A 24,720-nucleotide genomic window follows, 5' to 3' on the forward strand; every position below is an offset into this window, starting at 1 on the left:
ACGCGGTAGAGAAGGGTCGCCATCGCCCAAGTTGGCATCGTTATGAAAATGTCAAAACTACAGCTGCGCTTCTTTGGACCTAACAGTACCACACACCATGGTGGCGGCGGTGAACTTCGAGGATGGAAATAGATGCAGTTCAGCGATCGGAGGGCACCCAGGAAAGACCGGACGGAAGAAAACGCCGCGGACAGCACAATGGCGAAAATGGCGGGAGGTCTACCTCGAAAATGTTCGACTGTTGTGACAGAGATTGCAAGGTGGGAGCGCGCTACCGCATCTTATCAGGACTTCACCTGCGCAACGCGGGATCACGGGTGAGCACCTTTCTTCACGCGATGGGGAGAGAAGCTGAGGACGTCTTCACTAACAGACGCCAGCGGCCGATCTTCCTTCATCTCGCGAATACTAGCTACCTCTGAAAAAGCGATTCAACCGTCGCAAGCAAGTGGCTAAACCCGGAGCGTGTACGTCACCGAACCTATTATTTAGTTTCATTCTTCAAGTTTTTGACAATAAAGTCTTGTCATCCTTCCATTTTGTGCCGTGTTTCATTGCTGCTGGAGTTGGTACCAGCGGTAACTGGGACCAACCTCAACTGGGACCAGTTGTCACTGGGACCAATTCCAACTGGGACCAGTTGGACAACTCCAACTGGGACCAGTTGCAACTGGGAATTGTTCCATAAACCAGTTGCAACTGGGACCAATTGGTCCCAGTTGAAAATTTTTGCCTGGGAGGTTAATCCCTCTGCCTTCTTATTTTCTTATTCTGTCTGTAGTCCTCCATTTTGTCTTGTTCTGTCAGTGCAATAAACTTTTGTTCACTATCTAAATGCCTTTATTGCCCTGTATGATCGATTGGCAACAAGGGAGGGGGGGGTGTTCTTTGGGACTTTTTGAGGCTTGCTGGGGATCCCTGGGACGAACAAGTTTGAAAACCTCTGACATGAACTATGCTCAAGATAAGCTCAGCATCTCTAATAAAATCAAGGTCAATGAATGTTTTATACTAGGTACTACAACTACTCAAAACCTTCCCAAATTTATGTGGAAAACTTATAAAACTTTTATAAGAAACTATTTAATCTTCTACTAGATTATTCCCCGTATGCTTGAAATGGACTCCACGACATCGCTGTCGGCAACTAAACAAAGTACTACGGGAAAAGCTTGCAGTTCTAGTGGTATCACTGGCGAGTTTTTGTTTGCTGCCAAAGGGCCATACCTGCAACAAGATTTGCAGCTGAGCGCTGTTAGGAACCACTGGGTGCCGGTGAACCAACACCTGTAGAATGCTGAAGCACATGTCTCTCACACCAGCACTGTCGCTCACAAGCTCGAGGTAGTCCCTTCTGAAATTAAATTTATCGCAGCCAATCCAGAAGAGATACAATACAGTTGCCATAGATACAAGAGATAAAAACACTTGCCATAGATGTAAAGCCAAACAGCTGGCTGGAATTGTCTTTTTACCAAAATATTTAGCATACTCACTACAGTCCAATAAAAAAAAACAAAAAAAAACACTGACACATGCTAGTTAGCACACGAGTAAGACATTTTTTATAACATTGAAAAAAGAGAAACGAAGGTATGTATTGTTGGACTTAGTATGTATGCACTGAATCCTAGACAAAGGAGTGTTACAATGTATATTAAAAGGATAAAAAAGGGCCCTAAACCTGGTTTGACATTGAGGAACATTGAACAAAATCTTACTAAGTGGAAAAGGAGTCAATTGCAGTGTTAATCAATTTGTAAAGAAACACCATGTCACAAACTAATTGCCTTAAGGAAAGTGGCAAGAGTCTAAAAGTTTCCAACAAACGTGAATAATCATAATACATTGTTGTCTGATATGGCGATCATACACATGAATGCACATAAAATTCATGCAACAAAAACAAATCTTGTATTGAAATCAAATAGGATTGAACTATAGGCCATTCACACGATCATACAATATCAGATAGAGAACATCAAGAGAAGGCTATTGAAGATTAAGGGGACATGCACCAAGAGAAAACATTTTCTTCATTATCTACGATAACTGAATGAAAGTTTCAAAGTTTGTAGTGTTTGATCTACTAATTATATATTTGATGTTCATTTTGATATACCGTATTTACTCGCACAATGAACGCACTCGCGTAATGAACGCACCTCCCAAGTCGGCTGTCGAAATTTCGACTTTTTTTTTCACTCGCGTAATAAACGCACCCCCAACTCGGAGGTCAAAATTTTGACCCTCTCCTCCCACGCGCGCGAAATGAACGCACTTTTCTATCCTGGTGCAGCGAGGTCAGCGAGGTCGCGAATGCATGGGCAGCGTGGTCGAACAAAACGCCTTGCAAAAGACGTTAAAAAAATTCGCAAAGATCCAACGGAAGCAAGAAAAAAAACATGCGAGATGAGCTTTCTTTTTTTTTTTTTTTTTTTTTGAACAGCGCAGTCTGGACTTTGGGTTCGCGCGCGGCCCCACGCAAGGAGGTAAGAAAGAGAAGCGGAGAAGCGCTCTAAGCGAACGAAACAGCTTGCGAAAGGCGGAAAAAGAAAGAAAAGAAATCCACGGAACTAAAAGAAAACAAAAATAAACGAGCTTTTCTTTTTCTTTTTTTGCACACCGCAGTTTGCTTATGGGGGGGGGGGGGGGGGTCGTGCGCCGCGCGCAAGGAGGTAACAAAGAGGAGCGGAGAAGCCCTCTAAGCAAACGAAACAGCTTGCGAAAGGCGGCAAAAAGAAACAAAAAAAACAACCCACGGAACTGAGAAAAAAAACAAGAAAAAGATGAGCTTATTTTTTTTCTTCTTTTCTTTGCATGGCCCAGTTTGGTTACTGGGGGGTCCTGCGTCGCGCGCCGCGCGCATGGAGATAAGAAAGATAAGCCGAGAGCCCTCGCCTAAGCAACACCTAAGCAAACAAAACAGCTTGCAAAGGCGGCAAAAAAAAAAAACCCAAGGAACTGAGAAAAAAATAAAAAGAGGATTTTTTTTTTGCACGGCTTAGTTTGGTTATGGGGTAGGGCGCCGCGCGCAGAGAGATAAGAAGTTACTTCGATTTTTCAGGATAAAAGGTCCGTTCATTATGCGAGTAAATAACCGATGCAAAAATTTTACTTCGCGTAATGAACGCCCCCCCCTAACTTTGCATCGATTTTTCGGAAAAAAAAGTGCGTTCATTCTGCGAGTAAATACGGTAGCTTGTTTTTTATGTTCTGGATGCAATGCACACGCAGAAAAAAAACATGTTTCTGGAGACATGTGGGGCATGACAACACACTTAAAAGAGTCCAGTAATATAAGCTAATTTGCTCCTTTTAAACTATCAAGTGCAATTAACAAAAACAATGTATGCAACACCTATTTTATTTTAAAATTGAAAATCGCAAAAACACTCTTTTCAAAAAGCTAACAAAGGTTTCCCTACATTTTTCATAAATATAAAAATATACATTCTAACCAAACCTTGATAGTTGCATTCTACATATTCTAAAGTTTAGGCATGACAACTTTGGTTGTGATAGAACAATATTAAGAACAAAAATCATTGTGCACAAACTGTGAAGATGCCCCAAGATTACATAGAGAAAATATGTTTGAATAGATGTGTAGCGATGCTCTTTCGCAACGGGAAAAATAATATTTTGTTAATCATTTTCGGTGAGAAATTGAAGCTACAGAAGACTGCAAATGGATAGGAGACAGGTAGGCCTACTTCTCAATGATGGCGAGCGACGTCACATTTTGAAAAACTGCACTCAGAAAAATGGCTTAAATTTATGCCATTCTGGGTTGCCGGGAGGTCTTCAAATGTGTATTTGACTAATTGTGTGATCATAAACTACTTATTACTTTTATACATAAAATATAGATTCAGAGATAATCCCCAAAATCATATTTTTTTTTATATTTGTCGACCCACATCTCTCCTTGAATGCATTTTATTCTCATAGGTATGTTTATTCTCCCTGATGTCTCACTCATTTGACAATGTTTTTATAGCACAATCATAGCACATATCCAGACGTAGAATCAGTGCCTTACCGGAGAGCAATTGGTGAAAGACTGTTCTGGTTGTCAGAGATCCCAGATTCCAGCTCTACCCACTCCAGGGTGGTAGGCTGGAACAATGTAATCATGTGGATTGCTCAAAGACAAGCAATTTACCATGCCTTGAATACGAAGGAAGAGCATATACCTTTGCAGATTGTAGCCAGTCTTTTATGGGAGAGAGCTTGCACTGCTGGAAGGTGGCACAACATTCTTGATATTCGAAAAGCCCACTCTCGCTTCTTCGTAGAAGAAATTGAAGCTGAAAAAAGTTATGTATGCACTACAGTTAAACATACGTAGACAGTACCAGAACATTGTTGTTCCAGCCAAGAAAACAAGATTTTAAAAACAAATGCCCAAAATAGAAGCTTCAAAAGTTCTGACTACATGTGTCAAACCATGGTTCTGAGAGTGGCTGCTGAATAGAGGACTTTTGAAAACTCCCATTTCCTTGTATTGAATAAAGACGCACACTAAAGGATCTGTCTTACGCATTAGGCATCTATCAACCCAATACCTTTTTCAGCAAAGTCAAAGGTATGTAAGCTGGAGCCAATGTCACTCCTGCAAGCTTGCCAGCCAGGTTCAGGTACATGACTGCAATCCTATAAGAAACAAGACACAATTTATAAAATAAAAAACCTCATGTGAAAATGCTACACACCTACCACCAAAGACTGATACTTGCACTAACCAAGTAATACTGACGAGGACAAAACTTTCACCTTGTCTGATGTATTTTGTCTCTGGTACAGATGTCTCACATACCATATTTTTATGACTCTCAAGTAAAGCAGAGAGGAATATATTATGCTTTCTAGGCCCATTTGCTATTTTGTACATGCAAATGGCTGATCTGGACAAGTGAGCCCTTAATTTATTCACATTAGCTATACAAATACGTCCTTCATTCAACCAGTTACCACGAAAAAATTGTTCTTCGAGTTCAGATAAATGAAATTGAATATCCATTGAGTCACAATTTGTAATAGATCTTAAATATAACTAGGGTTCCCTGTTTTCGGAGTTTATTCATCGTCGAATTTGGAGGGTGTTTTTCGGAGTTTATTTTTTGCCGAAGGTTCGGAGTTTATCGGAGTTTATATTTGTTTGATTCACAATTCTCAGAAATTTGGAGTTTAATTTCACAGTGTTTCCTATTAAAAATAAATAAATAAATAATAACCGGATGTAAACGTATCCCAGATAAAAAATATAATGCGCTTTTATCAATTAAAATTTCTTCAGTTGAATTTGGCGTTGGTGCCATTGCCATTGGCAATACTGATTTGACCCCCGACGAAAGTTGCGCAGAAGAGTTGCTTCGATAAACGTCGATACCTTAAAATCAATAAATTCCCGGAGGTAGTCACTAAGAAGCTCGTAGTCATCCATCCTATTCCATCAATCTAGCCTGCGACCGCGCGAAGTGGAGTGGTTAAGGATGTAATAGAGAAGTTTCAACTGCCCCTCTCCCCTATTTTATACAATCTGTAGGTCCATAGCTTTCATCGTTCCCTCCCTCCCTCTCCCTGCCCCTCTCCTCTCCTCTCCTCTCCTCTCCCCTCCCCTCCCCCCAAAAAACATACCCTCTCCTTTCTCTAAGACAAAAATTGCATGACCGAAACTGAAAACCAAAGGAGTGGCTTTTGTCGTGACCCGAATGTACAATGACCTGTTACCCTCAATCAACCTTGAAGAGACAAGTGGTAAGACCCCTTTTGACAACGGTCCGAGATTTGGAAGAGAATTATGATTGCATTTTCCCAGGACCATTAACCCTGCGCTTATCAAATTGCAAAAAAAAAAAAGAAAAAAAAAAAAAAAAAGATCTTTTTTTTTTTTGGGGGGGGGGGGGGGGGTGGCATTGGTACATAAAAATTTGGAGTTTATTGGATAAATCGAAATAGACAAAAATTTTACCGGCGGGTGTTTTTCTGAGTTTTTCGGATTTATCCTAAAACACGGAACTGTAAAGAACCGTTCACACTATTGCGACCGAGTAAGACCGAGAGAGACCAGACCGGTTTTTAAGCCTTTTGCGACTCCTTAGGACCGGATGCGCTGCAGCGGAGCTGGTCCTAAAGATCGCAAGAGGCTTAAAAACCAGTCTGGTCTCTTTCGGTCTAACTCAGTCGCAAGAGTGTGAACGGGTCTTAAATATAACTAGGGTTTCGTGTTTATTTTTTAAGTTTATTTTTCGTCCAAATTGGTGGGTGTTTTTCAGTTTATTTTTTGCCGAAAGTTTGGAGTTTATCAAAGTATATTTTTGTCAGATTCCCAATTTTCAAGAAATACAGATTTAATTTGTCACTGCATCCTATGATTCAAGAAATACAAATAAATAATATCCAGGTGTAAACGTCTGCTAGACTAAAAAATTGCACTTGTACTAAATATTATTTTTTCAGATCGATTTGGCGTCGGCACCCTTGCCATCGGCAATTCTAATCTGTTTCACAACAAAACTTGCAAATAAGTGTTGCTTCGATAAAAATCAACACCTTAAAATCACTGAACTCCAGAAGGTAATTGTTGGGAAGCTCGTTTTCATCCCACCCTATTCCATCACATGACCTAGCGGCTCCACGGGATAGAGTGGTAAAGGGTGTAATATAGAAGCTTCTCCCCTCTATGAAATCTCTATGGTTCATAGCTCCCACAAAAACAGAACCCCTCCTTCCCCTAAGAAGTTCAAATAGTATGGTCCAAACGGAAAACCAGAACAGTGCCTTTTGTTGTGATCCAGAAGTACAATGACCTCTTGTCATGAATGAACCTTGACGAGATAAAAGGTAAGACACCTTTTGTCAATAATCAGAGATTTTAAGGAAAACTGGGGTGGCACTTCCTCAAGACCATCGACCCTTTGTGCTGACCGAACTTAAATTGTGGAATACTGTTTTATCGACCTTTGGGGTTAATTCATATAAATCCGAATAGACGAAAATTTCACCGGCGGGTGTTTTCCCAAATTTTTCGGATTTCTCCGAAAACTCAAAACCCTAAATATAACATATTTTGTTTTGTCTTCCCTAAGTTTAGGTTGATTTCTTCCTAGCTTATTGTGAAATTGCCGGGTTTAACAACCTGCAAGTTCTCGCATACAAGATCTGGAGGGTGCAAGGATAAATCTAGAACACCACATTATTCATTCAGTAACAGACTGGAGCTCAGCTTAATAAATGAGAGCCAGACAAAGGGTAGCAACCTGAATGATTGCATTCTGAATAGGGCTGGGCAAATGATCGATTAACCCACCGATTAATCGATTAATGCTTTAATCGCGATTAATTTGTTTAACCGGTTAATCGGTAAAATTTTGACAAACCAAAATTTAAAAAAAAATGAAACGCTTTCACTATACAGACATGGAGGAGCACACCTATATGAAGTGAAAAATTTAGGTGAAATATTGACTTAAGGTAAACTGTAAGGGGGAGATTTGTAGCTTCAGACAAGTGCAGAAGGTTTTCACATGTCCCAGCGACTTCAACGCCGTGCGAGTGTCCATTTAGCGCAGCAAAGACTACCGGGAGAAATCAAAGGAGGCCGTCCTTTTTGGAGAATATCAACAAACATTTTTGCCTCATGGAGCTGAAGTAATAATATTTGAGTGTGAGTGTTTCTTAACTGTTCTGAACTGTATATTGAAGCTGACTCATAATTGAAATTATTGCGTCGTTTAACACATATTCAGCGAAAAATAAATGAATAAAATAGATGCAATTTTTACTTTTGAACAATATCATTATGCATGGAAATGAACGAGACCGATTAATTGATTAATTAATCGATTAAATGCTAACGATTAATCGTGTTAAAAGTTTTAATCGACGCCCAGTCCTAATTCTGAAGTATCTTAACTCTTTCCGTACCATACCCATTGGCATAGTACGGCTTTCACGCACCGCCAAAATTCGAATTTGGCGCACAGGAACATGTGCCAACTCGTGGAAGAACTACAGCATCGGTTTTAACTTCATTTTGAGATTTCTCCCGCGCTGGTGAGCTATCGGAAATAAATCCGCGCAACGGTGGCACATGGCGTCCTGCTGACATTAGGGACCGCTACCAAGGTAGCCTCAATCGCACAATTTAACTGTTTTGCTGCTTGATTTTTGGATGACAGCAGCAGCGAGGACTGTGGGTGATGTTGGATCATTTGATATGAGCGCCTACAGCGATGCTTCATCTCCGAGGCGCAGAATATCGACAGGTGCTCACTGGAGAGTGTCGTTCTAGCTTTCTAGGCTGCCGAGGCACGAAAGAAACACCAGCAGAGTAGAAATTAGAGCAGTGACATAACAAACCAAAATATCTGCAAAAAAAAATGTTTTTTCTGGAGGATATGCATTTAGAGGCAGACGTAGCATTTTGCCGCCCTAAGCAGCCTTCAACAGTGCAGCCGCCGCACCCCCCACCAACCCCAACCCCCCTCCCCATGGTGGGGGTTGGGGGGGGGGGGGGGGGGGGGAGAAGTAGCTGAATTGGAGTTAAAATTTACAGAAGTAGCTAGATATAGAGCCAGAATTCCCAATGTAGCTAAATTCAAAACTAGACTAAAAAATTAAAAAAAAGATTTAATTAATTTGGGGGCAGCCACAAAATGGGCTGCCCCCAAAATTCTGCCGCCCCAGGCAGCTGCCTACTCTACCTATTCGTAAGTCCGCCCCTGCATGCATCTTGACATATGCAACAGCGTCTCTGAATGACATGATGCCACAGAAGGACACTTAACGACAAACCAAAAAAAAGACAGTATCAGCTACAGCTCTCTAACTTACAGAAACATAGGGGCACACTTTGTATATTTGGGATTTTTAAAAACCATAGTAAGATTTATTATAGCCACAAATGTTTAGACTTTTTTGTTCCAATTTTTGCACAAATTACAAGTTCAGCATTTAAATGTGACAAACTTTTTTCAGACATTAGTGTAAACCTTTTTTGACAGGAAACGCCTTTCATTTTTGTCGGTAAGGGGGTCACTTGCTAAAACTGCATGTAATGAGAACATGTAACACAAATATTTATTAAATCTTTGCAGCTGCACTTTACCCCCTGCACTTTACTTTGGTATCACTGTGTAGAGGAAAGAAACCATTACTCGATCACACATGTGTTGAGTGCGCAGACAATGCCGTTGTCGCACCATGCACGACGCAATCGAAGCTATATATAGCTTGTGCGCAGCGTTTGCAGAGGCAAAGCTTGGCAGTATGTTTATCGATCCGAGCGGGAGTGGTCGTGTTTCAGAGAGCTCACTCTGCCATATTAGGTATAATCCATCAAACTCAGACCGGTGCTTATCAGGGGTTATAAGGCTAACAAGTGTAATTTGTTGCAGAAATTTGCCAGTTGCTCGGTCATGACACCCCCGCGTTGGACACATAGGGTCCAGAAATGGTATGAAGGGACTCGGGCAGCAAGACAGAAGGATGCCAATCCTCGCTCATCCCCTTTGACCAAGGCGGAACATGTCCGTCTCCATAGGGAGCGCACAATTAGTCCGTAAGACCCCCACTATCTGAAACATAAGTTTAGCATGGAAACTTTGTAATGCTTGAATAAATTAAGTTGCCTATTTGGTTACAGAATTTCTGTACCCTAGTGGCCGTACACTTTCTGCAGGATGCACAAGACGTTTCATGTACCCCACTGGCCACTGCAGCTGCTTCCCCGATGCAGCCTACCCTATCTTTTTATTCTAAATAGCAGCTTATTAGCCACATTTTGATGTGTCCTAATTAGCAATATACTCAATGCAATTTAAAAAAAAAAAAAAAAAAATGTTTTGTCCATTTCTTGAAAATTACCACTTTTGCCCGCAGAACGGAGAGTTAAGTTGTTGAAATATGTCACATATACCTTGAAAAGGAGACCCTTTCTTTGTGGCTTGAAAGTGGCAGCTCCGAGAACACAGCTTCCTGAATTGAACTGTATGTTTTCCCATGGACAGCAACCTCAAATGACTCTCCCTCGGTAGCAAGTGAAATTTGGAGCAAGCACTGGCTAAGAAATGGGGCTGCTGGTGCACTCATTTCCTAGAACGTGAAAAAAATTAAATTGAGGAAAGGTGGGCCTGCAAGAACCATCAGTCATAACTACTACAAACATTAATGCTAAAAGAATATGCCGTGGCATACACTCTGCTTCTCCCTTTCAAATAGCAATGCACAATGATTACCTCAGAGATTAGCAGCTTCCACAGGAATGTTCCCAGTGCACGAAGTGTGACCGTTTTACTTGTCAGTGAAAGCAAGACCATCTCAGCCCATGAAGGTAGCTCTTCGGAACAAAGATTCATGACAAAATGCAGAAACTTGGAAAAGAAAAAGAAAAAGGAGTCACTCCAATGCTTACACTTCTCCAAGTGAAAAGCACACAGTATCCTTCCCATCAAAAGAACTTGATGAGGAATCCAACAGATTAACTGATATGTACATAAGACGATATTGTGCACTACAGATTCTAAAATTCCATTTGACAATTATACTACTGGCTGGCATGTTTTCTTGTCCTTACCAAACTACATGATTACAATCCTATTCATAAACAAGAAATGTTTCAATTCAAACTACTAACCTGGAACTGGAACACCCTTTAATAGCAAACGTAGTTAGGTATAAGGGTTAAAACGCATGCCTAGAGCCTTGCAAGTCGTTCAGGCAAGCAAGCTCAAATCCCAGCAGCCAAGCGGTCGCAATCAACCACCTGATGTACCATGTGGCCCCCCCATAGCACGTAATGTGAAGGTCAACATCGCACTCACATCAGAGATCTCTTTGAATGGAGCTTCCTCTCGTTCCAAACAATATGTGTCCGAAGTCTGCTCATCCTTGCACTGACACAGCTTTTGTATTTCAGCCACAACCTTCAAGACAGCATCCTCACAATCTATAAAGAATTAAATAAAATATCTTGTGTACCTGGCTTCTTGTTAAAGGCTGACGTACACTTCGCGCTTTCCACTTTTGCCCGCCACCTCCTTTCCTATATCCTCTCCACATGTTACCTTGCCCCAACCTGGCTCCCCCTCGCAGCTTAGGAGGGGGGAGCGCTAAAAGGATTATCTTCCCTGCAGAAAACCGAGGTTGTACGTCGGCCTTTAAGAAACTTCACTATGCGTGACAGTAACAGGAGTTGGTAGGAGGAATACACACAAAAACAAAAAGGGGGGGGGAGAGCCTCCTGGGGAAAAAGAGGTACCCCAGGAGGTTCCTACTGCAGCAGCTTTCCTATCCCTTTAACTTTTGCCAGCTGTATTTATACTGAATAATGGGCAAGACATAGAACAGGAACAGCAAAAAGACCTAACCTTTCACATCTTTAGGAAGCTTCATCAAAGAACCATACCTTTCTTTTTCTCTACAGCAGCCTTTGCCTGCACTAAAAGACTCTCAAATGGAGTTAAGGCAAGATCCATGTCACCCTCACTGGTGCTGCCTGGAGGTATAAATTAGTAGAGGTTAAATTCTTTACACGATAAATCAGGTTATAAAGAACTACTTAAAGTGATATTAAACACGTTACCTTCTTCTGATTTTTTGCTTGCCGAGACGAAGTTGTCATACTGTGCACTTGAAATTTTGCCATGTCTGAAATTAGGGACATCTAGAAAAACATGCTCCACACTGGAGGAGGTCGCCTCTTCCAAAATCTGCACTTACTGAAACAGGGCGTGTACCATTTTAGAGACCATTTCCTTGCGTTCTGGAAACTTCAGGAAAAAATAGCAATTTGAGCTTCAAATACACATGGCTTTCTCCAAGGGCAGAACTTGGTTAAACTTAATCAAAATTGTCCAATTTATTGGAAAGATTATATATGTCAGTGTTAATAGATAAAGCAGACAAAACTATCTGTATGCATTGTCAATGGACACTCAATGAAGTGACATGATGCTATGGACACCCCATGTGGATAATTCAAGTACACAAATAGCATAAAAAAATGTTTCCTTAAATCTTGACAAACATTTTCAAATTTTCTTCAAAAACTTGTAGTTCTCCAAGTGCTTGTGCTAACAGTAACAGTGGATATTTGCTGCCACACATCTCTACTCCCTTTTGTTGTGCAATTCTGCAGACACCGACAAATTCTTCACATACTAGCTCAGAAGCCTCATCAAAAGTATGTGGAGGTTGGCTATTCTAACCCCCAAGCTGAAAGCTATGTGCCTTCGACGAAAAGACACTGCATATTTACTACTGCCGGCCCTCTCCGCAGTCAGCCACCAACATGGCAAGGGGATCCCGCTTTTGGCTAGCGTAATGTCCTACTTAACTCATGCAGTCACCGTGTTCGGTGCAAGTTGATAGCACAAGAGTGCCACAGTAGTTTCTGCCCCTGCAGACATCTGGTAGCACCTTTATTCATTCTTCCACAATGCAAAAGGATCAGAAAAAAAAGATCTTACTGCAAGGAGCTAATAATTATAATGTTAATGAAAATGTCTGCACATTTGGAAGAAAATAACCAGCTAAAACATGTAAAAAAAAAAAAAAGATGTATAAAGGGATTTATTGAAAGGAGGCAGTAGCGAGTTTGTTTACAAAATAAACCACCAGTGAATAGACTTACATGCTGGTGCTCAAAAAGGACTGGAATGAACTGTCCAGTAAAATAGGGCTTCCTGAAAATGCTGCAAAATAAAGATATGTGCTATATATAATTATTCTGTGGACTTATAATAACTTTTATTTTGATTAACTTGCCTAGCTTCTATGACATTTCTTGGTACTTTCCCAGTAGCCTCGAAACTATCCAGGGCTTTTCCAACTTCACTGCGTAGTTTGATCTAGAAGCAAAACTTTGATAGCTTTATTTCTTACTTTGAAAACTTAGTTTAATCACTCACACTCTCTTCTTCATCATCAGATACAGTGGAGCCTTTGTGTCCAGATACCTAACAGAAGTAAGAAATTATCTCACATTTCAGTTGTTAGGACATAAACTCTTTAGAAAGCCTACCTCGAGATCTTGCAAGCGAGTTTTTGCCAATGCAGTGTAGTCTTGAAACAACAGTCTGCATTTCACTGTAGCATATGCTGGCTTTTGAAGGTGTGCCTAAACATGTTTATCAAAAACAGAACACATACATGAGATAAAACAGATAAGACCAATAATGCACATGTACCTAGTTATTGATTCGTCATACTTGATACCTTCAGGTACTTGGCTTGCTCAAATGGTACCATGTCAACGAGAAACTTCATCAAGAATGAGAAAGTCTTGGAACTGCCAGCATAAGTAGTGTCCGAGAACCCAAAGTACTTCTGAAACAGCATTGAAAGAAAAGGCATTTTAACTTTTTTTTTAGATTTGTATCACAAGTCTTTTCAAATGCATTATACATGCTAACCAAAATGCAGTTTCCTTTAGCAAATGAAACCTTAACAACTGCCTGACCAACTATGTATATCTGTATGCTTTACACTATTTTCAGTTGTATTTATGTCACAAATTACAAATTAATGTCAATAGCTATGAACACTTTCAATCCTATCTCTAAACAAATTTTAGAACCGGTTTTCAAAAATGCGTAACATCAACCGGCTCGCCTGCCTACTTACTTTATCTTCAAATTTTAGAAGTTTACTCATTCAAACATGTTTTGTCACTTCGTCTAGAAAGCACCATGACAAACAGCCTCATAAAAAAGGAAGCACACCTCGAACCATGAAGCGTAAGGAGGAAAGAAATGTGGCGCTTCTTGAGCTGTGTGTCTGGCCAAGAGGAATGCACCAACAAGGCTCTCCATTTCCAGTGATTCAAATGCATCCTTCAGAAGTTTTTCAATCAGACCTGCACGAACAAGACTTTTTTTTATTTTCTTCCGAACTTTGAGTTACTCAAGAGTGTCCCATTATACAGGAAATTTGCTTTTTAGTCAATACAGATTTCTCTTTAAAAAGGGGAGGTCATGGTAATTATGCTGCACGGGCCGATATTTAGGGGCCTGGCCCAGCCCGGCCCACTGTCTCTTGGGCCCGGGTCCGCCCATGGCCGGCTATCTATTTTCGACAGCCAGCCCGGCCCGGCCTGATGCTAATTTTCACCACATCACTGAGGCCCGCTATAATTTCGCCCAGTATGAATAGCTCACAAATTGTGCGGCACGGCAGCTCGCTTGCCACTGCTACACATGTTGGCTACGGTACCCAATAATCAATGCAGTGAGCATCCTTTTTTTTTTTTTTGCTGCTATTATTAGTTGGATTAATCTGTGGGCCTATGCAGCTCGTTAAAGGGGCAATGCAACGATTTTTGTACTGTGCAAATACCGCTAATGAATCCCTGACGTGAATGACCCTTGAAACATGTGTTAGTTTTTCACCACACACAACAGAAGTCACAGAAAAATTTAACAAAAGGGTGCAGCGTTCACTCCCTCAACTCGCAGCCAGAAGAAGCGGTCATGTGATCTGGAGCCGATTATATGCCGCCAATGTTGATCATAGCCACGCGCTGGGGTTGGCAAAGCGCAGGACATGCGCTGAGTTCCAGACATTTCTATGATTTGGTTATTGTCATCACTGCAGTGATTGGACATGGGCCACAACCGGAATGCTTGTTGAGCTATTGATTATCACGAGCCCAAATCGAGTGCTCACGCAATGCTCGGGTTCAATCTATGAGCCGCATTCAAAAGTTGTCAATGGGGGGTACTGCGACCCTCCATCTCCGTCGTCAAGTTTTGCGAAGGAGAGTTTGAAAGAAAATGCTTGATTATGTCCTTAAAATTACATCGCAGCAAAGGAGTTTCTTTGTAAGTGCTTTTGTGTGCGAGTATACTTGGGTCCTACTAGTGCCGGTAAGCTAATGTAAAGTAAAGAAAATATTCCAAGCAATTATTGTCGCACAGCCCTTTTAAGAAAAATCACCTCCTCCTCCTTTTTTGCGAACAAACCCGCATATCGGAAAGGACGAAAAAATTAAAAAGGCAAGCAACAGTAAACAAAACCATGTGTCAAAGGTGAAAAGGAAGGGAAACATTGCAACGGGTTCGGACAAAGTTCTAAATTGCCCCCTCCCGCTGCATACAAAAAAAAAAAAAAATATATGGCTGTCTTGCGGTGGTCTGCAAGAAATTGTTTAGGAAAAGTACCCCTGGGGGGAACCTCTTCACCTATAATATGGATGCACGCACTGATAGGTACACATGGTGTACGCCTGCGAAGGTGCGCATTGTGTGGGCAGGTATGTCTGCATGTTGATGGGGAGAAGCAACTATACTACGGCGCCGCCGCCGGTGACGAAAATGAACGCCGCGCCGCTAGTGCTCTGGAAGAGCATTCGCTGCACAAACGCCAAACCGTACAAAAACATATACAAATACACCCACATGCTTTCAGCATTTGGGTCTCGCCCACTATGGTCCCTCCGCGAACCCCCCAAAGAAACTAAAAAAAAAACGTTCAGCCTTTCCACTCTCGTGAAGAAGGAGGACCAGTGGAGCTGTACTCGATGCACTGCCGCAACGCGCACGCACCCGTTTCCCGTTTCTCCTTGTCCGACACGTCGCTGATCATGAATACGTCTCCAGCGAACCAGAGTCCCATGAAGCGCACGTGACGCCAAACGGGCAATCCACGAACTCCCTCCGGAACCTCGTCGTCGCGCCCGGGAACTGTTCAGCCGGTGTAGAGTGCAATCGTAGCCGGGCCTTGCGCTTGCGCTTGGCCTCCGTGGCACAATCGTCGTCCGTGACATTGGCCTGCCGGCGCCATTTACATTGCTGGTTCTGTTCTTGGCGGAGGCTTTCCAGGCGAGCGATGTGCTCTTCTTTGGCAAGGAAATCTGAAGCGCTCAATGCAGTGGAAGTCGAGGCGACAGCGGCTTTGCGGCAGTTGCGGCCCCATTCATGCTGCTGCGCAAGTTGCCGCTCCTTCCGCAGCCAGTCTTCTTTCCCCAAAAAGGCGTGCGGCCGACCCATCCTAAGTCCAAACCGAAACTGATAAGAGCGTAGGAAACAGCGCGCGAAACAGACGAGGACAAAGAAACACATGTGACGAGCGCTGCGCTCGTTACGTGTGCTTCTTCTTTGTCGTCGTCTGTATTTCGCGCTGTTTCCTAAAATGAATTCCCACCAACGCCGCCCAACTATCCATTTTTCTGCGATAGCTGGAAAGGTTGCTGCCATCTACGAGCGACGGCGGCAAGCAGACTGGTTGTGTGCTTGCCGCCGTCGCTTATAGATGGCGATAGCTGTCCAGGTAGGTTTGCGTCGACAGGCGTTTGATACCGGACACGATCCTGGGGAACCTAGCCCTTAACAGCTCCGCTGTAAAAAAAAAATGCACAAAGTGGGCTGAAGGTTTGGCTTGCCTTGGCCCACCTTGTATACTTGAATGCAAGGCCCGTGCCCCACCCGGGCCCTTCATGAATGTAGCAGTGAAGCCCGAGCCCGGCTCGTGGGCTGGCCCGTGCCCGTGCAAACCTCTAAATTATGCTGGCTTCACTTCAAATTTGTTACGTGCAGTCGACATTCAATGACATGATAAATGTCACAATAAGGTCGCTAATTACTAGGGGTGGGCGAATATTCGAAAGTTTGAATACGAATAGAATATTATACATTTAATATTCATATTCGATTCGTAAAACAAGTCTGGTATTTTTCGAATATTCGTCGAAACACAAATATTCGAAATTAATCAAATATTTGAGAACGTATTTGCAAGCGTAAGCTTTGCTTTCGGTTTCGGTAAGCAAGGCCCATTGACAGCGACATAGCTGCATGGCAGCTTCAACCTAAACTGGTGGCGTCAGTGTCGGTAGTGGTAGTCTGCGAGTTTCTGTTCCCTTGTGACTCCTGACTTTTCAAACTGTGCTCACTTTCTCATTTGCTCACCCGTGTTATGGCGGAGGGAGGTGATTGTGGGGAACCGTTTGCGAAGCGGAGGAACGAGAAACGGCACCAAAACGAAGAGAGAGGGGTGCCATTTAGAAATTTTTTTGTGAGGATGACGGCATCGATGGCGCAATGTACGGCATGCGAGTCAACGCCAATAGCGTAGCGAGGAATGTTTTTCGGGAAGGGGGGGGGGCTTGTTAGGCTGGGATGTCCATGACTTGGGGTGTGGAGATCCGGCTACGCTTCTGGTCAATGCCCTTTGTCAACCATCTCAAAGTACATCCTGCGTTGTTGAAAGAGTATCGTGAGATTACCGCTGGTACGGCAGGAAAAGATCAACCGACACTGATGGACTTCGTGCGCCGCACGTAGCCCCTGCACAAAGAGAGGGTGCGAGTGCTAAATAACAGGGTGTCTACCATGGCGCTTGATTTACAGCCTTACAGCATTGTAAAAGACCGCGGCTTCAAAGAACTTCCGACAGAAGCCGGTCCCAACTATCACCTACCATCCCGCTCTACACCCTCGCGCGTGCTTGTGCCACGGATGTATCACGTCAACCGAAAGAAGGTGAAAGCAGAGCTCAACAGTGCCTTCAAAGGCGGCACTACCGGTGTTGCCTTCACAAGCGACATGTGGACATCGCGCGCTAACGAAAGTTACGTGAGCTTATCCTGCCATCTTCTCACTCCAAAATGCATGATGAAGCGGTTCACATTGAACACTCGACACATGGCTGCCAGTCACAATGCTGTGAACATCACAACTATGTTGGAGAAAATGTGCCATGACTGGGAGATACCCGATGAATCTGTGAGGTTTATCAAAAAGGATAACGGGCGCAACATCCGTGCTGTGGTGAGGAGACTTTCGTGGACTGAAAGAGCGTGCTTCGCGCATATGCTTGTACTGGCAATCAATGACGCGAGACCCCGTTCGCCGGCCAGTGATCGCCTGTGCGAGAAAGTGAGGCATATTTTTGGGACATTACAAGCCCAGTTCATAAGCTCAGAAAGGGTTTGAGGAATGCCAGAAGAAGATGAGAAAGGACACACTACGTCTGGTGCAAGACGTAGAGACGAGATGAAAGAGCCAGTATCTAATGTTGTCTCGCCTTCTGGAACTTAAAGAAGCAGCCGCTGTGGAGCTTGCTACCTTGGACTGTGACATCGATGGACTTGGTTTATCAAAGTGGGAAGATGCTTCTGAATACGTACAACCATTGAAGCTATTTTTTGATGCCACTGTTATTTCCAGTGCTGAGAAGTATCCGTCTTTGTCCTCCCAAGTTCCTATGATTTTTGGTATGCTTCACTGGCTAGGTAACGGTGCTGGGGCATCAGAATTTCCCGCAGAACTGATAAGATCCATCAATGCAAGGTTCACTCTGTATGAGGAAGACAAGGAAGCATGCCCTGCTATGTTCTTGGACCCACGGTTATAGTCCACAATTTTTAAAGCCAAAAAGGAAAAATTATTATGGCTAAAAGCTTTGGTGCTGCAAGAACTAGCCTCATGTGATGCTACTGAAGAAACCCAGCCGGAAGCCGCAAGAGCAATGTGTCACAAGAGCAATGCTCAACGCCGTCAGCAGATGTTTGGCAAGCATTTGACCACTTAGCCAAAAGTGCAATGGAAAGCAAAGTGGTTTCAGCTTCAGAATGGGAAGTTGTAGCGTATGTGGAGGAGGCACTGCTAAAAAGAGGAAGTGATCCGTGTGAGTGATGGCAAACTGTCGGGTGCTTAAGATATCCAAGTCTGGCGAAGCTATGCATCAAATACCTGGCAATACCTGCCACTTCAGTGCCGAGCAAGAGAGTTTTTTTCTGTGGCTGGGGGTGTAGTTTTCACTTGAAGGGAGCGCCTCCTACCTGACCATGCGCAGCAGTTGATGTTTCCGCAGGGCAACTTGTAATCTTCCCTACAACTAGAATTTTAATTTTTTTTGTTTTATTCTCGTTAAGATTACAAGTTGGCATGCAGAAAAATCAACAGCAATTCTGCAGTTCAAAAAGAAAAAAAAAAGAAAAAGAAAAATCAAGTGCAGTTTCGACACGTGAAAATAAAAAAAATGCTTTGAATAAATGCACCTGCCTTCGACTATTCGATATTCGAAGCTAACTATTCGTATTCTAAAATATTAATATTTGCACAGCCCTACTAATTACCTAAGACTTTTTAATTACTATCACTGGGGGTCACATCGCATCTGCCATTTTGAGGGTAGTTGTAAGTAGAGGCAACACCAAACAAAATTCACAAAAAGGCAACCTGCTTTGAGATTATACAGATCACTTTTTTTCCTTTCATGCTGCCTTATTTTGAAAGAGGATGCATAAAGAGCACTTTCAGTTCCATTAATAACGAAGCTTAGATGGTGACATTTTCATAAAAAGCATGCCACAACCAAGCGACAGGCGCACAAGAGAACAATCAATGCCCTGACGTTGCAGAGATGGCACTACTTGATTTGCCACATTACCATAGGCGAGACTCGAAGCGCTCCTGAATCCGGTTTCAAAATAGGTGGCATAAAAGCAAAAACATGGTTTATTAATATTTCCAATCACATCGCCTTTCTGAAAATTGTGCAAATTAGTTTGAGCACTAGTAATAACTACCTTCAAAACTACAATGGCTCCATGACCCTATAAGCCAGATTTGAAAAATGTGAAAATTTTATCCAATTAGCCAACTGATTGTGCAATTATCCTATCATGGGATATCTGCTGGGCCTGATAAGTTTGCAGTAAAGAGGGTATCCAGGTAATGTTCACCATTTTTTTTTCTTTAATAATTATGTACTAACTACAAACAAACAGCCTGATATGTTTAAGCATGCTCATGTTTCTACGGTTTGTTCCATCAACGAAGTACTACTTCTAAAAAGAGAGGCTTTGCCCTGAAGAAAAAACATTTCGCTCAATGCCCAAATAATGGGCCAAAGCACACAGTTAGGCAGAACTTTGTTCATACAATTTTGCAATGCCAATGCTAAAAAAAAAAGGGCTGTTGCTGGATGCTTTTTTCTTTCAGTGGCATGAGGAAAATGGTGAATTATACCGAGTATCGTAGCAGCACCATTTCTTACTTGGAGTTAAGAGGCAGAGCCACACATGCAGTTCTTTTGCTACAACAGACTACCTATAGCACAAACCAATATAAAAAGCTTACTGCAGGCACAGCCGATACCATTTGGCATGAAATACTGCCCTTTAAAGTCATACTAGATAAGTGTGCTCTTTAATAAATTTGAAATTAAATGTAATTTTGCTAGTGAACATGTCTAATGAGGGACACCAGCACAGCGAAGGATAAGGATTAATTTAGACCAGGAGTTCTCTTCTCAAACTGGGTTCCACGAAATACGGGGTTCTGCGAGCTGGTCTCAAGGGTTCCATGAGCACCCAAATTGCAGTGCACCCCCCCCCCCCCCCCCCCCCCCCCAGTTTAACTTCCACTGACTGAGCCATGGATCGAGTTGGATTTGCGGACAAAGCAACCGCACCCTTCGCATTATTGTGTGTATATATAGTTTACATAGTGCCCCAGGTTAACCCCTCTGCCTTCTTATTCTGTCTGTAGTCCTCCATTTTGTCTTATTCTGTCAGTGCAATAAACTCTTGTTCACTATCTAAACACCTTTATTGCCCAGTATGATCAGTTGGCCAGAAGGGGGGGGGGGGGGGGGGGGGTCCTTTGGACTTTTTGAGGCTTGCTTGGGTACCCTGGGACGAAAAAGTTTGAGAACCTCCGATTTAGATCATCTGGAATTCTTTAATGAGCAACCGAAACCGCAGTTACAAGATACCACCTTGCGATAAGCTTCCACCAAACTGTGTTCACCTTAGTCGGCATTCGAGCCCACCAACTGGGAATCTATAGGCTGGCATTTTGCTTCTGAACCACAGAGGCAGCTTCGTCAAATTGACTAACTCAATGATGGAAGTGACATTTGACTTTTTGCAGCAGGTTTGGAGCAGCCACTGAACCTTTTGGAGCAGATCACAACATGTTTTAGCACATCACTTCAAAATAAAACAGTGATTGCATCACTAAGTGAGTCAATGTTAATAATACTTGAGGGTTCATCTTTGATATTGAATTATATTATTTATTATCTTTTGTAATCCTAATGCATATGGATAATAAAAAGTATAACATGACACAAAACTGTCTTCATAGAAGCAAGGCTCAGGTCCAAGTAAATTCCGTTTACGATGGGGATTAAAAACAAATTGTAGAAAAATGAACCATAGCAAGATACTTCAGTTGAGATAAAGTGTCTCTCCAAGTCCCTCTTTTACACTCATAGTTAATATAGCGAAAACTAGGATATTCCCTAAAATGTCATCAGTGTAAATATGTTCCACCAAGATTTATGAACCTACAAAACTCAAATATCTCATAATACCATAAACTGCAACACCCCCCCCCCCCCCTCCCCCCTCAAATATTACTAAAAATTTTAGTTGAACTTTAGAAGTGACACTCCTACTTCTGTAAAAGTGGCATTGGAGCCGGAGTTAAGTCGGTGTTCGGTGCCCTTTCAATCAACTGCTGTGTGGTAGTTAAATGAAAGTCAAGGTAGTCTTTGCACAGCTGTGTGGCGACTACCTTGACTACTTATACATATGTCGGTGATTTTTTGGTTTGTTTTCCTTTCTTGGCAGCGCTCCTTTAAACTTAAAGGTCAACCTACAATCAAGACGAAAAAGCTCGACCTGAACACAACTTCCGAGCCCATAGCGCTAACCCATAGGTGTCCCCCTGCGCAAGCAGTTTCTCCCAGCACATCGATGCGACGCAGTGAAGCTTGACGCACACGTGCCTGTGCGAGGTGGTGAAGTTGTACGTGAGCGGTGACAGTGCCACAGAGTAGAGGAGTCCAAGTGAGATGAAAATTGAGTGATCTCATAAGTAGAATGAGACTCTGGTTCTCTCTTATCCCAGCAGCCGCCATACCACCATTTTACGAATTTTCCTTGTGATCTTTAGCTCCAAGTCATCGACATTGTTGTTTGAAAGCTCAGATGATGTGTCGACATGGCGAGTAGAGACACCGTGAAACACTTGTCTGTACCATTTTCCTTCTCATACTTCTTTCAATGTTAAATTTTATTTTGCTTTCTTTAAGCTTGTCCTGGCATGTGTGAGGCACAGATCTGAGCAAAAATGGCATTTTTGACGCGACAGATAGAAGACGTGCGTTCATGGCACAATTTGGTGCAAATGGCACAGCACTTCCATTGCCATTGTACCCATGGCTGCCAAGGGCAGAGTTTTTCATTCCAGCAAGATCTTTAATCTTTGCAAATCTCGCCAAATATTATTTCTGAAATTGAGAACTGCAAAATTCACAACTTTAAGAAAATTTATAAACTAGCTAAATCTGAAAAAAAAAAGAAAATAATAATAATAATAATTAGGAGCTGCAGTTTTACAATGTGGAATCTTTACTGGAAGAAATGAACTGGCCTTAAGATCACCAAACTGCAATACCTGTTAGGCAACCAGTTGTATCGTGATGGAACTTGAGGTAGACTGAAACTGCCATGAGCAGCATGTACCAGTTGACCTCCTGGCTGTGCAAGGCCTTGGACAACTGGTCGGTCACTTCTTGAGCAGTGAGAAGCGACATAACCTGAAAGAGCACCACTAAACATCCATCCCAATTCACAGCCACGAGCCACCAAAAACCCAACATACCACTATTATACGCTCAATTTTCTCAAAACTATCGTAAACCAGGTTCAATAAACTAGCGATTTCAGCTAAAATTTAACTGGAAACTGCCTTCCCCACCTTTTGGTACATCTCAAGAAGCCAGAGAGAACAACTCTTGTAGTTCCACTTATGGTGATCAGACATGGCTTGAGTAACTGTAAGAAGGTGCAGATCAATGAAATTATATCAAACAGTAATGAGGGCCTAGGAACAAAATACCCATTGTCACTGACAGGACAACAGAAGTGCAGGGGCACCTCTTTCAGAGGTCCTGTCCCCAGCATGTGCTCATTGCCTTCCACTGTGCTTTGGCTATGTGTGCATGCCCAAAGCTCACGGGACACCGAAGTGATATCGAAGGCAGGAGAGTCGCGCTGAAGGTAGGGTAACTCAAAGACCTCCCTGCTGTTCTTATCTTGTCAGAGACCCCAATATACTATGTGTCTTGTTCAACCTACCCTTATGCACAGGGTTGTAGCTCAGCATGGAGGAGAAAAGCTCCAAGGCGAAATTCCGAACACTAAGGCGATTCACAACTGGATTCCTCAGTAGAGGGCTCAGCACATTGCAACTGTAAACAAACCATTTCATTAGTGAGCAAAAGCTATGCTATGGAGGACAGTCCTCAAGCTTACCAAGTTAAATTCTGGCCATCTTCATTTGCTTTCAGTAGACCTAAAAAAATAATATTCATAATAAATTATAACAAGTTTGCTGCTCAATGTAAAGGGACAAGTTTCATACTAGACACAAATGTACAGTGAGCAAAACATCAGAACAGTATTTTACAAAAGTGGATCATCTCTTTTGATCTTTTCTTAAATCTGACATCGTGACAAGGAGTTATGGTACACACTTCATCTTAGGGTATACGTTAATTCACTCCAGTTACAAGAAAAGCATCCATTCTGTGCATCAGCCTAGTGCCATACCATTCAACTTGGTGGCAACTGAGTGACATAAAGAGCAGAGAACCTAGTATTAGATCATGCAAGAAATCTCCGAATGCTTACGCTGCACAAGTGTTTCCAGTATAGCATGGCAAACCTGGAATGTAAAAGTGAATTTTTTTTTTTTCTTTTTAACTCTATTTACAGCCGTCCCCAAACCTAGCACCTTTCCCGCCTAAGCCACTCCATCATATTTTATTTACTTTACCTTTGAGACCTGAGGAAATCAAAGAGGAAAAGTTTTGATAGAAACGCCTAAATGAAAATAAAATATGTAGCCTTACCTAAAGCAGAATTGAGGGCAGTCTTCTATCTAAACCTATTATCACTGCACAAGATTTTCTTTATGAAAAAAAAATATGATGTTATTTGAAATGGTTTTATTGTCCACAGCAATCACAAAAGGTTTATGACCAACACTGTATAGGTCTCTAAAACGGACACCAGGTAGGTTTTGAAAATAACCTGCCAGATATCAAAACGCCATTTTATATGCCCCAACCATTTGTACCTCTATCTAGTATGTAGTAATTATAGAAAATCTGAACATCATAGATCTTGAGTTGTTTAAAGGGACACTGACAGGGTATTTATGCTCGCCGAGGTTTTTAGTTGTGCGTGACATATGAGAGCTCAACTACCCAGAACAGAATTTGCGGCTCGAAATTCGGTTTCTTTCCGCCCGAAAACCGCCGATCAAGAACTGGCCGGTTCGAGTCTCGCTCACTCTCTTTTTCGCGGTCACGGGCCGTTTTCTAAGGTATCGATGCGACCACCAAATTTAATCAAAGTCGTTGGTCACTGAAGGCACACACTCAGTATTAAAAATAGAAAAAAACATAAAACCCATTTTTTGTGGCTTCTAAAAAGCTGTAAATACGATGAGTGAAAAAAAAAGTTCCACAGACAACCGGAAGCATTCTGTGCGTTCGTCGTTTCGCGTATCGTGGGACTCGCGGGGACGGCGATGGCAGCGGACGACGGGCGTGGGACCTCTATTTCAGAACTGTCGTTCGCGGTACCGGCGAATTCTGTCTACCGTTAAAAGGAAAATTTGGGACTGATCAAAAGAATTGGTATTCATCCCGTACGACACGCCCGGCCACTAAGCCGATTTGCACGAAGAC

At 42.5% G+C, this 24,720-nt stretch overlaps 1 protein-coding gene across 3 annotated transcripts in view; it reads right to left on the minus strand.

The window, feature by feature from the left end:
• LOC115309465 overlaps positions 1 to 24,720 on the minus strand; it is a 62,208-nt gene that overhangs the window by 17,683 nt on the left and 19,805 nt on the right. For all 3 annotated transcript variants that reach the window (XM_029967707.4, XM_040220427.3, XM_042287373.1), the window contains exons 8-28: positions 23,657 to 23,690; positions 23,279 to 23,318; positions 23,102 to 23,214; positions 22,722 to 22,798; positions 22,419 to 22,560; positions 13,731 to 13,864; positions 13,225 to 13,335; positions 13,031 to 13,126; positions 12,918 to 12,965; positions 12,775 to 12,857; positions 12,641 to 12,701; positions 11,728 to 11,777; positions 11,591 to 11,655; positions 11,414 to 11,503; positions 10,830 to 10,954; positions 10,245 to 10,379; positions 9,926 to 10,101; positions 4,572 to 4,659; positions 4,200 to 4,313; positions 4,046 to 4,122; positions 1,228 to 1,354 (exon numbers count right to left, since the gene is read on the minus strand). In XM_029967707.4, coding sequence (XP_029823567.3) covers positions 1,228 to 1,354; positions 4,046 to 4,122; positions 4,200 to 4,313; positions 4,572 to 4,659; positions 9,926 to 10,101; positions 10,245 to 10,379; positions 10,830 to 10,954; positions 11,414 to 11,503; positions 11,591 to 11,655; positions 11,728 to 11,777; positions 12,641 to 12,701; positions 12,775 to 12,857; positions 12,918 to 12,965; positions 13,031 to 13,126; positions 13,225 to 13,335; positions 13,731 to 13,864; positions 22,419 to 22,560; positions 22,722 to 22,798; positions 23,102 to 23,214; positions 23,279 to 23,318; positions 23,657 to 23,690 — 1,986 coding nt within the window. The remainder of the gene's footprint in view (positions 1 to 1,227; positions 1,355 to 4,045; positions 4,123 to 4,199; positions 4,314 to 4,571; positions 4,660 to 9,925; positions 10,102 to 10,244; positions 10,380 to 10,829; positions 10,955 to 11,413; positions 11,504 to 11,590; positions 11,656 to 11,727; positions 11,778 to 12,640; positions 12,702 to 12,774; positions 12,858 to 12,917; positions 12,966 to 13,030; positions 13,127 to 13,224; positions 13,336 to 13,730; positions 13,865 to 22,418; positions 22,561 to 22,721; positions 22,799 to 23,101; positions 23,215 to 23,278; positions 23,319 to 23,656; positions 23,691 to 24,720) is intronic.

The sequence above is a fragment of the Ixodes scapularis genome, unplaced genomic scaffold, assembly GCF_016920785.2.
Source record: "Ixodes scapularis isolate PalLabHiFi unplaced genomic scaffold, ASM1692078v2 PGA_scaffold9__187_contigs__length_104089568, whole genome shotgun sequence".
In the NCBI taxonomy this organism is placed as follows: domain Eukaryota; kingdom Metazoa; phylum Arthropoda; class Arachnida; order Ixodida; family Ixodidae; genus Ixodes; species Ixodes scapularis.